We start from the raw sequence: 18,091 nt of genomic DNA, 5'->3' as shown, positions 1-18,091 counted from the left end.
TGCCTCTTTCCACCCATCTAGATGAAGTGCCCCCATTCTCTCTCATAGTACCCTAATCTTTTCTTTTAAGGCACTGTTAAACAAATACATTGTTTTCCCCCCACTATCAGACATAAGCTCCATGAACAGATCTGTTTTGTATACCACATAGGTCCAGTGCCCAGAAAATATTAGGTGCTCAGTAAAGATCTGCAGGATGAGTAAATGATTACCTTTGCTTCTTAATTCTTTTTACTTGACCCTCTCCTACCCTGGAAAGGAGCCCTTAAAACTCAGAGGATGAGGTCTTGAAACCTTAGCAGTAGGCATCAATGAAAGTTGTGAAATCTTAGTCAAAAAAGGCAACAAATGTTTTATTTCTTCAATGCAAATTACTGTATTCACTACAAGCTAAAGAAGGGAATTTACGGAAGACTAAAGACATGGAAAAAAATCCAGCACCCCAACAAGTACGGCCAGGAAGGAAATCAGCTCTATAATAGGACAGTTTAATGAATTACAAACAAGAAAGGGTGGGAAAGGAAGAAAATAAAAATGTGCATTGAGTTTAAGACACTGTGAAACTCAGAAGACATATTTACTATTCAAGTATAAACTCAGTAAGGACTTGGCATAAATTGAAAGGCAGCTGCTGAGGTACACCATTATAAAATAAGTTCTATGAATTTACAATTCTACCTTCCAATTTTCTGGGAGAAAAAACCAAACTCTTGAAGGTCTTCACCAGAGACCCTGAGAGGGATTAACACTTTTGATGAAGACATAGTCAGCAATCCATGATTGAATTTACTATTCAAAAACATGTATTTATTTAAAACAATAGAAATACACGCTCTCAGACTGTCCTCTAAGAGTTTTTGAGACTGTTAGTTCAAGAGTTTCAAAGTATATTACTTCCAAAAACAATACTGATTAAAAAAAATTTTTAACAAAAAACAAAAAACCTGATTTGATGGTACCTTACAAATACCCTAAATACCAAATTTGCTCCAGTCTAACATTGCAATTAATTTAAGAATTCCTCCTGTATTGTTAAAACATTTTTTTCCTCAGAAAATGCGGGTACTGAAACTGGATAGAAACACCATGAATGTGAAAATACCACCAGTTTTCTGCAGTTAAAAAAAAAAAACTACAATGTTCTTTGGAATCACAGAAATATCAAAAATTGGGGTTTTTTTCCACAGTCTGTGCACCTTCTTTCAGGCCCTCCATGTTGCTTGTAGAATTGACCTGTGTGGTTCTAGTTTATAGATTCAAGTCTTGCAGTGCAATATCCACCATTAACATACCACTGTCTCTCTGACCAACCGGGAGTTATGCTTAACCCAGAAATGCTGTCATTTACTTCTCCATAATGACTTCTGCCCCAAATAAAAACTTTAGAATGAGACAAAACATTCTGTTAAACAATCAAATGCACCCAACATGGAGAATTCCAGTGTGGTTTCAGCACTTGGGAGGGCACGGTCTCCTATGGTTTTTGATGGAAGGACCACAGGCCTAGCTGTTAGCACTCAGCTTTCCTTGGCTTTAACAGGAATTTCTCAGGGTTGGCAAGTTGGGTTAGATTCTAAGAGAATTTTGTCTTTGACAAACTACCATTTTTAGCATAAAATCTGGCCATGGCTATAAGTTTCAATGTGCGCACAACTGATTAGAGTTTTTTTTTTGTTTTTCTCTTCAACATTGGCTGGAATTGAGTAGAAATAAGTCCATGATGCCTCTTCACGTGTGTCATGAAATATGAGAAATCTGTCTGACTCTAGACACTATTTCCTTACGACACAACGGGCAGGTCTCCAGTTGCAAGGCACAATCCATACACAGGTCACTGAGGAGAAAGACACAAGTGCTGGTTAGGTTAGTGCTTCCAAAAGGCAAACCGACAATGTGCCTACTCAATCTGAAATATTAACAAGTTCGTTCAGTTAAAGGGTAATCATTACACATGGTTAAAAAAGGAACTAAATATATAAACCAACAATGAGTCTCCCTCCCATTTCTGAGTCCCCATCTTCCTCTTCTGAGGAATAAGTAAAAAATTCAAGTACATTCTTCCAGAAAGTTTGTACATACACAGCAAAAACTTACAGATGTGTATATATGGGTAGAGACACAACTTAGTTTCCCAGACAGCTAGCCATTTATCCCAATATTAAACAGTCCGTTTTGCACTGCAGAACTGACACAAGGCCTTTATATGTTAAATTTTCATTTGTATGTAGTTAGTTCCATTTCTGGGTTTCTATTCTGTTCCAATGTTCTGTCATTCTTTTCATATACTGAGAGTAAACTATAAGCCTTTATTTTAATATATCTTAAGATGTGGTAGGCAGGGTGCGTTTCCCTCCATAACTCTACTCTTTCAGAATTTTCTTGCCTTAAATCACATAAACTTTTATTATTTTTTAAGATTTTTATTTATTTATTTGATAGAGATTACAAGTAGGCAGAGAGGAGGAAGCAGGTTCCCTGCTGAGCAGAGAGTCCGATGTGGGGCTAGATCCCAGGACCCTGAGACCATGACCTGAGCTGAAGGCAGAGGCTTTAACCCACTGAGCCACCCAGGCGCCCCTATCACATAAACTTTTAAATTAGCATTTCTATTTCTAGGGGAAAAAAAGGCTGAGCCAAATTAAGTTGGTTTAGGGAAAATTATCACCTTTACAGCACTGAGAGGGTCTTCTAAGAACAGACCCATTTATTCAAGCCTCATATTGCATTCTTTAGTAGCTTACAAGTTTTCTTCTTGTAGGCACCACATATCTCTTGGTATGTATTCTTAGCCTTTTTTTTCCCCCCTAAAGTTTTTATTTACTCACTTAAGTAATCTCTATACAACCCCAAGATCAAAAGTTACATGCTCCACCAACTGAGCCAGCCAGGCGGCCCTGGTCTGGAGAAGTTTATATAGAATCTATCTATTCCCAGAAAGTCTGAAAGAATTCATCTGAAACCATCTGGTCTTAGTGTTTTTGCTGGGGATGGTGGGGGGGCGCGGAGAGCAAACAGTGCAAGTGCAAATGTAGCTTTGATAATCATCTCAATTTTTTCTATGGCAACAGGAATACTTAGATTGTCCATCTCTTCTCAGGGTCAGCTTGAGTCATTCAATTTATCCAGATTTCCTTTTGCCTCCTCCCCCACTTTAATTAAAATTGTTGTTGCTAGGGGCGCCTGGGTGGCTCAGTGGGTTAAGCCGCTGCCTTTGGCTCAGGTCATGATCTCAGGGTCCTGGGATCGAGTCCCGCATCAGGCTCTCTGCTCAGCGGGGAGCCTGCTTCCCTCTCTCTCTCTCTCTCTGCCTGCCTCTCCATCTACTTGTGGTTTCTCTCTGTCAAATAAATAAAATCTTTAAAAAAAAAAATTGTTGTTGCTGCTGAAAGTTGAGCTAAATTCTCTTACAACTCTTTAAGTTTCCTCTTCTATTTATCTGTTATGGAGACTGCTCATACTTAAAATACCTGGTTCTAATTTTTTAGATTTTGGCCCCCATTCCTGAGCATTTATTGTGTGCAAAACCACTGAGAAGGGCCAGAAAGCTCAAAGATGAGTAAGACCAGATACTGCTCTTTGGGACCTTAACAACCTCCCAGAAACAAAGATCAAAAAGGGTGCTGAGATACCATTCTTTAAACTTTGCATCTGCCTGTCGCTCTAATGACTGAAACCTTCAAAGGTGCTTAACTGAGAATTCTGGGCTATAGAGTTGCTGCCAAGGAACAGCCACAGCTGGAGTCACTGTGCCTTTTTTTCAGAAGCGAAACTGGTACAGCGAAGGGGGACATGAGATACACTGCCTGCACTTCCCTTAACAGCCAATTAGCTAACCGTGCATGGCAAAAATCAGCAGGGCAGAGTCAAAGGCCCAGGTTGAGCCACATCTTGAGGTGACAAACTGGGGTCCATCCCTGCAGGCTCTGGACCCCCAGGAGACCCAGTGGTTAAAGCTCTATCAAATGTAAAAGGTTGCGGGGGAGAGCAGGGTAGAATAAGGGATATGAGGAGTTATAGGGAGTTGGTCCAGAACATCAGCCTGAGTACGGCTCATCCAGTCAGCCCACATGGACCAAGTCAGGGCCAGCACACTGCCGAGCTCCTCTTCCCATTTCCAGCTTCAGCCAGGAGGCCTTCTTGGGGGCCACTGTACTTGTTGCTCTTGCTGGTGTTTGGACACTCTTCTGTAGGATCCAGGTTGCCCTCTGGTTCCTCTCATATAGCTGAAACTTGGTTAGATGGGAGGGAGGCACTGCCTTCTTAATGGTTAGGAGGGTAAATTGTACATAAGGCGGCTATAAAAATAAAACTAAAAGGGATTTCCCAAGAGGCTCATAAATAGTATTAAAGCATTTACATTTTGTGAGGTGAAAACTGTATTAAAAAACAGTACTGAGTAAACAAAATAATAACAGAGGCCTTTCATCAAGCAGCTTCAGGTACTTTCTAGAAGACAGCCATTCACTACCTGGCAAACTAACTTCTGATTCAGCCCACTTTGTATATAATCAACTTTAATGAACAGCTAAGGAACTAGAAACACTGTGCAGGGTCCAAGGGCAGACAGCCCCAGGATGGGCCACAAAGACATGCAGATTACTTTGAGCTGAAAACAGTCAAGGTCCGAGAGACTCTGACCTCCCTGCAACTGCCTAAAAATAATTTAAACAGAGGACCTGTTACCAGTTATTAGCACACTAAGAAACTTACCTGCATAACTGGGCAACCTTTGTTTTCCAAACATCCCCTCTCACCTTCCTGCTAATGGCTTTCCTCCCCTTTTTACTCCCAAACCACTACCCTTCCCTTAGTTTATGAAGACATATATACCTCATTTTGCTTGTCTCTGAGGTTTGTGTCTGTGTGGATTCCCCATACATACAAAACTAAATTTTATTTTCTCCTGTTAATCTGTATCATATAAATTTAATTCTGACTCCAATTTGAGGAACCCTGGACAGCACCAAATTCCTTCTTCCCCAACAACTATAAAAGCATTTCTAGAATAAGATGAAATTTTGCCTAATGTAATACACAAAAGAAATGACCAAACCCTCTCACCTGTGTCCACATGGCTTCAGTTGTGTGTCTGCTACTTCATCACAACACAGAGAGCAGCAGTTTTCCCGGATACTGACTTGCTTCAACAAAGCAAGACGCCTGTGCCTGAGTAGAGAATATAGTTTGAAACTTATCTGGTCAACAAATACATGGACCTGTTAGCAGTGATGCATATTAAATGCTTTGAAAATACTCTGTTCATGTGAAGTATACTACGTATTCCTTAAGCTTTGTCCAGTAAGTTTCTCATACACGCATCTCATTTCAACCTTACAGTAATTTTCTACAGTACAGAACAACAGAGGCAGGGTCATTCCCATTTTACAGACAAAGGCATAGTTCATGGAAATGATTTGCATAAGGTCACACACATGGGAAAAAGATTCAGGACTCAAATTCAAATCTTTTGATTCTCAGGCTAGTACAGTTTTATTTTACCAGCAAATTTTCACTTTTAAGTCCTACAGCTCTAAGAGTTTGATGAAAAGCAGTGGAGACTTTTCCAAGAAAATACACATACACAAGTTCTTATACAATTTCAAGGTGTTGAGATGCCTGGGTGGCTCTGTTGGTTAAGCGGGTAAGCATCTGCCTTTGGCTCATGTAGTGATCTCAGGCTCCTGGGATCCCACATCAGCAGGGAATCTGCTTGTCCTTCTGCCTGCCATCCCCCTGCTTGTGCTCTCATGCTTTCTCTCTGACAAATAAATAAAATCTTTAAAAACAAAACAATTTCAAGGTGTTTATTGCTAGTCTAGCGCAGACTCTTCTGACTAGACGGTTAGAATCCTTGCATCACACTTTGACTCCATTTGATGTGGAAAAGCAGAACTGCTTTGCTGAAGGTACAACCCTGAGGCCTGGGTGAAAGAAACATGAAACATTCACTCTGTTCACCTTGGGACAAAGCCTGGAGATGCAGCAGTGAAGAGAGGACTAAGAACATATCCCTGCCTTCAGAGAGCTTACACTCCAGTGAAGGAAGACTAGAAAGAAACTAGGTGATGGGGCGCCTGGGTGGCTCAGTGGGTTAAGCCGCTGCCTTTGGCTCAGGTCATGATCTCAGGGTCCTGGGATCGAGTCCCGCATCGGGCTCTCTGCTCAGCAGGGAGCCTGCTTCCTCCTCTCTCTCTCTGCCTACTTGTAATCTCTCTCTGTCAAATAAATAAATAAATAAAATCTTTAAAAAAAAAAAAGAAAAGAAACTAGGTGAAAGGGTAAAACACAGAATTTTAAGTGCTGATGAGCAGTATGAACAAAAAGCAGGGAGAAGGATAAGGTAGTTTGTACAGGAGGAGCAGGGAGATACCATTTTAAATACGGCCACGTATTTAAAATGCCACGGAAGGTGACATTTAAGACAGGAAGGGTGTGAGGGAATGAAACCTGTGGATATCTGGAGAGACACCATTTGTGATATTGTGACTTACAATAAATATATATTTGGTCTTCATCTGGGTTCCTGGCACAGAGGTCCTAAAACCCTGGAAATTTCCCCAGACAAGAGCAACACAGTTCTTTTGTTATGTTAATCAGCCACCTTTAAAAAGCCCCTAGTTAACCTAGGTTTTGGGCTGGTTGTCAAGGGAACCAGCCTTGTAATTAGTGGGTTGGTTCATTCCTAATTTCACTCCTCCCCCCACCTCCCAGGAGGGCAGAGGGGTTGGAGATTGAGTTCAATCACTAATAACCAATGTTCTCAACAATCTCATCTTCATAATGAAGCCACCATAAAAAACCAAAAGGGGAGGGTTTGAAAATCTTCAGGATTGGTGAACATGTGGAGCTTTCGGGAGAATGGTCCATTCAAAGAACATGGAAGCTCCTTGCCCCTTCCCACATGCCTTGCCTCTGCATGCTTCCATCTGTTCTTTATTATAGTCTTTTATTGTAAACTAGTAAGTAAACTGTTTTCCCAAGTTCTGTGAGCCACTCTAGCAAATTAATCAAACCTAATGAGGGAATCATGGGAACCTCCAATTTAGACATAGTCAGAAGCACTGTAAAATCTGAACTGTAAAATCTGTAAAATCTGCAGAGGGCAGCCTTGTAGGACTGAGCACTTAACCAGTGGGATATGACACTATCTCCAGGTAGAGGGTGTCAGAATAGAGCTAATTGCTTGCTGGTGTTGGACAACAAACACTGGCCTATTCTAGAAGCAAGAAGAACAAGTGCCAAAGGCCCTGAGGCTATAATAGATCTGGTATGTTTCAGGAACAGCAAGGAGGCCTGGGTGGCTGAATAAGGAGCATGAACAAATGGGAGAGGGTAGGAGATAAAATCAGAGAAGTAATAAGAGAGAGGACAGGACAAATTGCATACAGCCTCCTAGATCACTGTAAGGATTTAAGCTTTCATCTTAAGTGAAATGAGAAGTCACTCGAGTCTTCTGAGCAGGGAAGAGCATGATCTGATCTTAGCTGTAACAAAATCCTTCTGGAGGCTGTGTTGAATAGATTGAAGGGGGCCCAGGCAGGAAAAGGAAACCAGCTAAAGGGCAGGGAAAAAATAATCCAGGTGGGAAAGGATGGCAGCTTGGACTATAGTGGCAGCAGTGAAGGTGATAAGCAGCAGTTGGATTTGTGATGTATTCTGAAGGCACAGCTCCCAGGACAGGACGTAGGAATAGCAGAAAGTAAGGTGTCAAAGACACTTTGGGATTCCGGCAGGGAACCTGGAATGGCAATGGAGTTAGTAACAGATGAAGGAAGCTTGCAGGTCTCCTACATCCTGGTGTGAGTGGATGACTATTGTTGCTGAAAAGTGGGGGTATGGTGCTTCACTGTGCTCTTCTTGTTTTCTTTTGTGGGTATTTGAAGTTTCATATAACAAAAAGGTTAAGAAGCGGGGAAAAAGAATAAATGAAGGAAAAGCATGAGAGAAAGAGAGTACATACAATATAGAACAATTTACAAGATTCCAGATAGTCACAGGGCCTTGATCTGCCAGGAAACCAGAAAGGAATATATTCCAATGAGTAAACGAATACAAGCTGAAGAGAAGCTTCTGGAGCATAGGCTGAAGATATTAATGGCACAGCAAATGGTCTCAGGCACATCCACATCTAATGTCACAACACGTAATGTGGGGCAACTGGAACGTTAAAAGGGTGTAAGGTAGCAGCAGGCGGCTCCTGCGGCCTGGAGGAGACCCCTCATTCAGTCTCCCCTGACTCCCATGTTGGTGTCACTGTCAGAGCAGGGCGAAGTAAGCTCGCCCTCAACTGCAGCTTGCCTCTCGCTCGGGGCAGGCTGCACCTGGGGCCAAGCTGACAGAGAACTACGATACTACGGAGAAACTGCCCATAAAATTAGGAGACTTTTTAATGGGTGACGCCTATTGCCATCTGATCTTTGCAAAGTTTAATTCTACAGGGGCGGTTCCCTAAATGCTGGAGCAGTGTGAACTGAGGCCAGCCTCCAGCGGAACTGCTGGGGCCTGCCCTCCCCTCTCAGGGTGTACGTCACAAGGCAGGCCAATTGCTGGGCTACATCCAAGCAGACAGGCTAAGCAAAAAAAAAAAAAAAAAACAAGGTATGACAAACAAGTGAGGTATTTAGACCATCACCAAGAAGAGTTTAAAGTTCAGAATCTCTGTCAGGACCAACACAAGTTGAAGGGGAGTTCCAGGAATGACCCTCTGGTCCCTGAGCTGGTATGTAAGTAGCCCTTCTGTTCCTTCAATATTATAGAGGTTCCACTATCACAGGCAATGCTGCTGGGTCACCATGTGACATTTTCTGGTTCATCTGGAAACTGCTGACCTGCTTTTCAGCCTTGAGACACTGAGTCCAAGGTGAAGCACAGCCCAGAAGGGCTGTTTACAGACCTGCTTTTTCAGACAAAACAGGAGTGAGGATTATAACAGTATGTTAAAGATACCTTCAGGGGCATGGCGGCCCAACCCTGGCTACACCATGGCCTTTGTGATCTCTGTGAGTGCTGAAGCAATCTCTGTCAATGATATAACATGTGTGGCATTAGTAGCAGGAACTCTCTTCCTCACACAGGCCCAGAAAGCAGCTCTGTTAAAAAATGATAACCTTTGGCTCATATCGTGAAACAAGCTTCAAGTTGAGGTCACTGCCAGCAAGCTGCTGGAGTCTTTCCCAGCTTAAGGAAAAGATCATGTCATCTCCTAAGGGAGAAAAGCAGGTATTCATCCATGGAGATAATTAATGCCAATCACAGTTTCTGGCAAAGAAGGGCTATGAAATTTTACCCATGACGGGTAAAATTCACTGTCCTAAGGACTATAAAACAGTGTCAGCATCTTTGCCATGTGGCTAAACCCAAAAAGAAATATGTTTCATTAAATCACAAAGTTAAAAGCACATTAAAGGATGTACTTGATTTCCTGATATTTAGGATTTTTTACTGACATTCAGATAAAGTTAGTTGGAGAGGCTTTTTTGTGTATGTGCATGTGTTATATTGTCTGGTTTTTATACCGATGTTATTTAGCTCATAAAAATTATTTGGAAGTGCTCTTTCTTTCTGGGTTCTGTAACTTTTTTTCTTTTTTCTGGTGCAAAAAGGTGAATTTATTAAAGCAGGGGGGCAGGAGGAACTGCTCGCCTGAGATTGTGAGGAGCAACTGAATTGTGAGGAGCAAATGATTGTGCAACATTTTCTAAAAAATTCATTTACTAGAGAGAGACCTACCACAGAGGGAGAGTGAGAGAGGGAAGCATTATTCCCCACTGATCAGGGAGCCTGTTATGGGGCTCAATCCCAGGACCATGGGATCATGACTTGAGGCAAAGGAAGCCGCTTAATCAACTAGGCCATGCAGGTGCCCGGAGGGTTCTGTAACCTTTTAAATAGTAATTTATCTGTTACTTAAAAATTTGGTGAAAATCTCCTATGAAACCAGCCGGATCTGGTATTTTTGGGGACTTACCCCTTACTTTGTTTCAATTAATTTTATAATAATAACTGGTTTGTTTATAATTCTTCCAAGATTACTTTGAGTAACTTTTATTTCCTAGGAGGTCATCCACTTTACTCAAGTTTTCAAAATTATTTATAAAAAGCTGAAAAAAGTCTCTCAAGGAACTGCTGTTTCAGCTTCCCATGAGAGGCACGTGAAAGTCTGGAGACAGCCTAAGCAGTTTCCTTACCTTGGCAAAATGATTTTCTCTTCAGCTGTGAGGAAGGCGTAGTCATTAAAAGTGCTAAATTTCATAGATGGTGGATATTTGAATGGTTTTGCTCCAAAATTGAACTCACATTGTTGATATGACATGAAACTAGCTGCAGCAAAAAATCCAGACCTACAAATAAAAACAAGGACAGAGGTCAAGAGAATTCATGAAAACAGAATAAAGTTCATACACAAAGTGGCTTTGAGATGTACCCTAGCAGAAAAGAAGGGTAACAGATTCTGTTTACTAACCTAGACAGCACTGTGACCCTGACAATATCCTGCCCTCATCTTCCTATATCAAACTTCAAGACAGATGCAGGTATGATCAAATGGGCCCTCAATGACTCGAAATAAAATGATTTCTCATCACAACTGACCACATAAATAGAAAAAGTCTTCTTCTGGAGAAAAGTGAATTCCATGAATCTACCAAATTTTGACTGAGGAAAGCTACTTACACAGTAGATGAAAAAACTTGCTTCTCAGGAGGCAGCTGGTTGCCATTTAAAAAGAAGATCATTTGCTTTTCATTCAAGTCTAACAGAAATCCCACTGTGTCTCCTAGTGGATAAAGTGGAACATTGTTAGGGTGAGGGTGTGCACCCCGGCCAGGGTTCTCCTTAGTGTCTCAGGGTTAATTATGTCACTGTATTAAATCTGCATCTGTAGCTATGTATTAACACATTCGTCCTCCTTGCTTTTTCTGCAGCTGATCTAATATTTTAATGTACCATGAAGAAGAAAATGCTGCTAATTAATCAACTGTAAGCTGTATCCCAAATTTGAGGATGTTAAAATGTGGGAAAATGTGCATTTTGGGATCAGTGAAATATGGCAAGGTCAAAATATTGTGCTTCCTTGCCTCTCTAGTGAGTTTTAACTCCTAGAGGTAAAAACTGTCCAAAAGCAGGTCACATACATACATACATACATACAAACATACACACATACATACATATAAAAAACCATTCATCTTTACTCAAAGTTTTTTGCTTTTACTTTCTTTTTCTTTTTCTTTTTAAGAGGTTATTTAATTTTTTTTTTTTAAGATTTTATTTATTTATTTGAAGAGAGAGACAGCGAGAGAGGGAACACAAGCTAGGGGAGTGGGAGAGTGAGAAGCATGCTCTCCAGCTAAGCAAGGAGCCCGATGTGGGGGCTTGATTCCAGGATCCTGGGATCATGACCTGAGCCAAAGACACTTAATGACTGAGCCACCCAGGTGCCCCAGTTTTTGCTTTTTCAACTGTCAAAGGTAAGCACATGAAATTATGATAAGGTATATGGATACTCAAAGCTGGTAGAGGAGAACTTGCCAATAGATGGCAAAAGCCATGAAGTCCTGTATCTCCTAGGCAGAAGAGTTTCCCTTTCAGGGGTTTATCCTGGGAAACCAGAATGGCTTATTATATTATTTCATCATAGTTTAAAAAAAATAAAAATAAAAAATATAACTCTCGAACCTCTCGGGGCACTGGCTGGTATAGTTCAATGATATAACGGGTTATTGAAAAAGCCATTAAAAATAATGTTATTTTGGGGTGCCTAGGTAGCTCAGTCAGTTAAGTATCTGCCTTCGGCTCTGGCCATGATCTCAGGGTCCTGGGATCGAGCCCTGCATCAGGCTCCCGGCTCAGCAGAGAGCCTGCTTCTCACTCTCCCTCTACCACTTCCCCTGCTTATGCTCTTTTCTCTCTCTCAAATAAATGAATAAAATCTTTTAAAAAAAATGTTATTTAATGACCTGGAAAGCTGTTCAAGGCATATAACGACAGCAAAAAATACAGATGCCAAATTTTAAATGTTTAAAAAAGATTACAAAGGATTTTCATTTTGCTTTTCTCCCCCATTTCCCAAAGTTTTATGCTAAACATTATTTCAGTAATCCTTTTGAAAATTATTAAAAACACAAATGAGGCAATCTTTGCTGACAGTGCCTCTATCTTATGGTCTGCTAAAGGGAGAGGTTTTATGTTCCCTTAAGAACCTGCCAGCTGTTAAAAGGAGGGCTTATTTTGGCTTTTCCAGTTTTCTCTTTTCCCACACTGTCAACTGAGTTAATTAAATGGAGCCATCCCCTCACAGCAGTGACCAGATTCCTGTTCTTTTAGCATGTCTGAAAATTCAGTTGACATCTATAATGCTAATCAGGGCAGGAAACCAAGAGATGCTTGGAGAAGGAGCTCAGTTCTCTCCCCTGTATTGTTCAAAGCTGGGAGTAAAATCTTTCCAGGGGCTCCATCCCCTATTACATGGCTCTACATCCTCAAACAAAGTAGGGCCACTAGAAGGCCCCCCAAGAATACCATCCTTCGGGGCAATGGTGCCATAGCAGGGAGGTTTTCATTGTATTTAGTTGGGGGTAAAAAGACTCATTAATTTAAACCCTTTAACAAACTGCATGGCTCTAACTTTGCTGCTTGAATCTTTTCTTAATAAATGTTTTCATGGGTCTAAGGTCTTGGACGGAATGAACACTGACTGGGGCAAAAGAGATCACAAGGTAAATTGATAAGATATACTCCTGCCAAATCCTAGAGCCATGATGAGAGTCCTGACAGCACATGACCCCTTCAGCATTCCAAGCCTGATGTCTGGAGAATGGAAGCTGGGCAGGTATATTTGAGGCTGAAAGTGCTCAAGTGGTCCTTAAAAGCTGCTCTAGAGGGGACCAGAATGTGGCCACTAAAGAGTGCCTGCTCCTATCTTGCTCTGAAAACTCCTCATTTTACTGGCATTACAATGTCAGCATCTTCAGTACCTCCCTGGATGCTGATTCAAAGCATGTTCCCAAGGGGCACCTGGCTGGCTCAGTCCGTGGAATGTGCTACATTTGATCCTGGCATTGTGAGTTTGAGGAAGCTAGAATTCATATTTATCTTTTTTTTTTTTTTTTAAGATTTTATTTATTTGAGAGAGTGCATGAGAGAGCGAGAGCACACAAGCGGTGGCGGGGGGTGGCGGGCAGGGGAAGAGGGAGAAGCAGACTCCCTGTCTAGCAGGGAATGATTTTGTTAAAGGAAGGGCCCCAGCAGAAGTGAACTTATCAGGAAGAATAATGCTCACATCCACGACAGGGAATACAAAGGCTCATATCCCTTACACATCACATCTTTGTCCATTAAAATATTTTAAGGCCTAACATCACAGATGCCTCATCATAATCAGATGTCTTCACCTGGTTGATAAATTCATGACAGAGAGGAATGAATACCTTCTTTCCAGCATGGGTGTAGGTGAGGCTTACTTCTGGCATTATACCAAATCAGCTGCCGGCAGCCATCGTAAGCACAGGAGTATTCGTCGTCCCCAATGCCGTAGCCTTCCTGGAGGGAGACAAGGCCCAGAAGATTAGCAAGCTCTGCCTGCTGTTTTCTGGGAAAAGATGGTGTGTCTTTTGTAACCATCAACCTGGTGGCTGGAATCTGAAGCTTTCTGGATGAAGGGAGTCTATGGTTCTTCGAAGATACCAAAATTCTGACCTCAAGGCCTGGTTCTCTGTGACTAGATAATGACTTCACCAACAAATATCTCCCGGGTTTCACATGTGTTAGTTCACTGAATCCTCACTAACCACTTTGAGACTGGTGGCATGATACTACATTTTAAGAAAAAATAGAGGATTCAAAGGTCCGAGAGGTCAACCATGTTGCCCAGTGGCAAATCATTACTCAGAAAGTCAAGTCTGGATGCTGGAATCTTCTGATTCCAAGACTGGTGCTTTCCACTTCATTGCAGCTGGGCAAATGTCTTTCTTGCATGTAGCAGACTGAATAACAACGACATGCTCAGAAATTTCAACCCTGGAGACAAGAGAAAGGTTATAGTGGACGATCAACTAATAGCTGTTCTGAGGTGAGCTCAACTGGAGCATCATTTAGGTCCTTGGCAGCTCCTTTTATTACTTACTGCCTTTTAACTATTTCAGTTGTTTTACAGTTAAAACATGGATGGGATCTTAAGAAATTATTTTAAGTGTTTTTTTTTCCTTAAAGGAGAATGAGTGAGAGAGAGCACAAGCCAGGGGAGAGGCAGAGAGAGAGAGAAGCAGCCTCCCCACTGAGCAGGGAGCCTGACATGGGGCTTGATCTCAGGACCCTGGGATCATGACCTAAGTCAAAGGCATATGCTTAACTGACTAAGCCACCAGGGGCGCCTATTTTAAGTGCTTGTGAAAAAATAGAAGAACCATGTAGATCAGATAGCTGTTATCTTTAAAGGTCAATAGTGAAAGATTTTTAGTGGAAAAAAGGTTTGAAAATATGGGCTAAATCCAAGTAAGATCTCAGGTTTTGGTGATGGTCTGCTTGTTTTATGGGGATAAATAATGCAGTGGAGATTGAATCCACCTGTTTTTTTTTTTTTTTAAAAGTAGGGTCTGTGCCTAATGTGGGGCTTGAATTTATGACCCTGAGATTAAGAATCGCATGCTCTATCAACTGATCCAGCCAGGTGCCCCAGTGGGGAGATCAAATGGAGAAAAGACTCAAACGCATTCCTTGACTACTTAAGACTACAATATAATGAATTCTGTGAGTGTTCTCCAAAGTGATGCTTCTGAACTAGCTGTTCTGAATGCACTACTCAGACTATTCAAGACTTAAATAAACTTGCATCTACTTGTCTTCAGGCAGAGAAGAAATTCATCAATCTACTAGAAACAACACCTTGCTATTGCCTCCTTTCAAAACCTATTGTAAAAAACTTGTTTTTTATTTTATGGGTGTTGGGCAAAGGCAAGCAATTCTTTTCTACCTTCACTTTCTAATGTCCTGCAAAGTCCTCGATGGAACAATGGAAAGAAATTCCTAGAAGATTCCTAGCGACAAGAGTTGGTTAAGAGCAGACTTTACCACACAATGTCTTCCATCCCGGGATGAATTTCATGATACAGCAACATTGTGGGACAAACATGGAACTCTAATAATTTCAACCACAGATCAACTCTACAGACTAAGATGTAGGTCCTTCTGCCAAGCAGAGATGCACTTTAAAGATCCCTTTAAGATGACATCTCAGAGAGCAATCTAGATGTACCCTCTGTCAACCTGAAAACATTTCTAGCAGGATTAAGTATGGTTTTCATTGATTGAGACAGGTAAATGAGACAACAGGGTAGCTAGCTTAGCACTTGGAGTGATCATTTTGATCTACTTGTTTATGGTCATGTATATTTTAGTAATGAAAACATTACTAAAAACAAAGTTTTAAAAAAAATTTTTAAAGATTTTATTTATTTATTTGAGAGAAAGAAAGAGAGCATGAGAGGCAAGAAGGTCAGAGGGAGAAGCAGACTCCCCGTAGAGCTGGGATCCCGATGCAGGCCTTGATCCCAGGACTTCGGGATCATGAGCTGATCTGAAGGCAGTCGCCTAAACCAACTGAGCCACCCAGGTGCCCAAAACAAAGAAAGTTTTATCCATAACTTGTCACTTAGGAAATATTCTGAATCATTTCTCATGTGGTGAACACCATCCTTTTTTCTACTGTCCAGCATTCTAACCCCCTCTGGTTTTAGGGAGTGTAATGAAGATACAGTGTCCTGCTTCCTGCTCTAGAGGTGGAGGGGCAGGATGTAGGCTTGGCCAACTGGACCCTTCCAGCAGACACCCAGGGTGGTCTGAGTGACCCCATATGGAGTGATTTTGAGGGACTTGTGGGAGAGGTGTTGGCATCCTGGCCCCTAAAACACTGGCTATTGTATTTCTTGTCTCTTGACTCTTGGATGTTGCCTTGGTGCCCGTTTGCTTCCAAACCCCTCAAGACTCTGGGAGTTTTTAACAGGCTTTCAAGTTATTCCCCCTTTCTGTTTAAGATAGCAGAGTCATTTTCTCCAAGGCAAGGGGCTACAACAGGGGAAGGAGCATGGGTTATTTGGACCAGGGCTTGGATTCTTCTCCAGCACTTGGGGACTAGGTGACAATGGGCAAGTCTGTAAATTAATTTGTCAGAACCTTACTCTCCTCATCTTTAAATGGGAGAATAATACCTTCCCAAAGTCTTGAGAAGATTAGAGACAGTATGTGAAAGACCTGTCACATGGTAGATGCTTATGAAAAGGCAAAAGATATTTTAGATAACTCAAAATGTACCTTAAAGATTTGCTCCACCGAAACCTCCAGAAAATATACAGCCCAGTAAGACAAAATAGTCTTTAAGGTGACCTGAACAAAGGCTATCCTTAAGCTTCTTACTTTAAATTCTTTTTTTTTTCCTTAAGATTCTTAAAATTTATTCACTGGAGAGAGAGAGAGACAGGAGCACAAGCAGGGGTTGGGGGGAGAGAGATAGAAAGGGAGCACAAGCAGGGGAGAGGCAGAGAAAGAAGCAGACTCCTTGCTGAGCAGGAGCCCGATGCAGGACTCCATCTCAGGACCCTGGGATCATGACCTGAGCCAAAGGCAAACACTTAACCATCTAAGCCACCCAGGCACCCCTAAGCTTCTCATTTTAATGCTTGATCTCTGAGCCCAACACTTTGATCATCCTTTCAAAACCAAAGCCTAAGCAGTAAGAATTAAAACAAGAGGCAGTGTGGATGGACTTCAAGTCTTCAAGAAACTGGGTGTATCTACGGATGACTTATTCCATAAAACCACACCCTGTCTGTACAAGCAAAAAGATTCAGAATTGCCAGAACAATGTCCATTTGAAGCAAAGTTTTAAGTTTGGCAACATGATTACAATCCTACATTTGGGAAAGGAGATCTCAGACTTCACTGATTTCTAACAGGGAATCAACCAGTACTTGGATCAGGGAAAAAAATGTTATTCGTTACTTAAAGAAAGAAATTAAAAGTCTACTAAACAATTCAGAGGACAGGAAAACAGATTTTAAGCCTCTTAATTTGAGGAGCTGAAGTTTTTGCAACTATTGGGAGAAGTCAGTTTAATCCACCAGAAAAAATGATCCAGCTTCACCAGGTATTAAAATAAAATGTTTTTGATATTCAGAATCAGATATACTACACCTAGATCTGTGGTGTGTTTGCTAGCAAATGAAGAGAAACAAATGCTGTATCAAAGCTTCCCCCCTAAAGGAATCCATCTTTCTTCTAGTTCTGGAGCAATTTTTTACATCCAAAGGAGGCGGCTCTCTAATTCTCTGAGATTTTTTCCATATTCAAATGTGAACAAAACTACTGTAGAACAGAAAGGAGCCTGAATTCTAGTCTGAGATTCTTTAGGTCCCTCTTTTAGGCTCAGTTTTCTCATTCGGGAAATGGAAATTATGACCGTAAACACTGTGGTGGGAATCAGATGATTGGCTCTAAAATGACAATGTTCTGGAAATAAAGACTTTTTCCCCCCAAGTCCTAAAAAAACTGTCTTCAGGGCTGTCAGGGCAACTGATACCACCTGCTTTAAATCAGGGCCCAAGGTGAGAACTAAGAGACTAACTGGCATTGTTCTCCAGACCCATGTACTTCTGACTTCATGTTGCCACAATTGAGCCCCACACTTCCAGGTTTTACTGAAGGTCCAGTCAATGAGGAGGCCCTTCATCAGGGAAAGTTCCCAAAGAAAGCAATTGTAGATGGAGTCTAGTTTTCTGTCCTGGACAAGAATCTGACCTCTCTACTGGCCCTCTTCCTCCAATTGTCTCTCCAGCAAGGAGTTTAGCAAAACACCATGCACAATTCTAAGACATTATATAGCCTCACTGAAAGGGGCCCTTTCAAACTACACTTCTGGCAGGCAAGATCAGTTTGGTTCACTTCTAAAACCCATCCATATGGGAGAGTGGTGTTTAGATGAACAAAATAATCCAAGGGGTTTTCCCAGTTCAAAGGGCAAAAATCCTATGTCCATAAAAGATTCTAGATCAAAACTGGATTAATTCCAAACAGCTTAAAATTGGAATAACTCAAGAAAGCT

The 18,091-nt window shown here is 41.5% G+C and overlaps 1 protein-coding gene across 2 annotated transcripts in view; it reads right to left on the bottom strand.

Moving 5' to 3' along the window:
* Nucleotides 1-328: 328 nt before the first annotated feature.
* The window catches only part of RSPRY1 (ring finger and SPRY domain containing 1), a 46,420-nt gene continuing 28,657 nt past the window's right edge, over nucleotides 329-18,091 (bottom strand). For both annotated transcript variants that reach the window (XM_004744236.3, XM_004744237.3), the window contains exons 11-15: nucleotides 13,428-13,539; nucleotides 10,672-10,774; nucleotides 10,188-10,340; nucleotides 5,062-5,166; nucleotides 329-1,834 (exon numbers count right to left, since the gene is read on the bottom strand). In XM_004744236.3, coding sequence (XP_004744293.1) covers nucleotides 1,738-1,834; nucleotides 5,062-5,166; nucleotides 10,188-10,340; nucleotides 10,672-10,774; nucleotides 13,428-13,539 — 570 coding nt within the window. In that variant the 3' untranslated portion in view covers nucleotides 329-1,737. The remainder of the gene's footprint in view (nucleotides 1,835-5,061; nucleotides 5,167-10,187; nucleotides 10,341-10,671; nucleotides 10,775-13,427; nucleotides 13,540-18,091) is intronic.

The sequence above is a fragment of the Mustela putorius genome, unplaced genomic scaffold, assembly GCF_011764305.1.
Source record: "Mustela putorius furo isolate JIRA1106 unplaced genomic scaffold, ASM1176430v1.1 tig00000174_pilon_pilon_pilon, whole genome shotgun sequence".
NCBI classification, from domain to species: domain Eukaryota; kingdom Metazoa; phylum Chordata; class Mammalia; order Carnivora; family Mustelidae; genus Mustela; species Mustela putorius.
The sequence above is the reverse complement of the archived record's forward strand: the minus strand, read 5'-3'. Positions and strand labels throughout refer to the sequence as shown.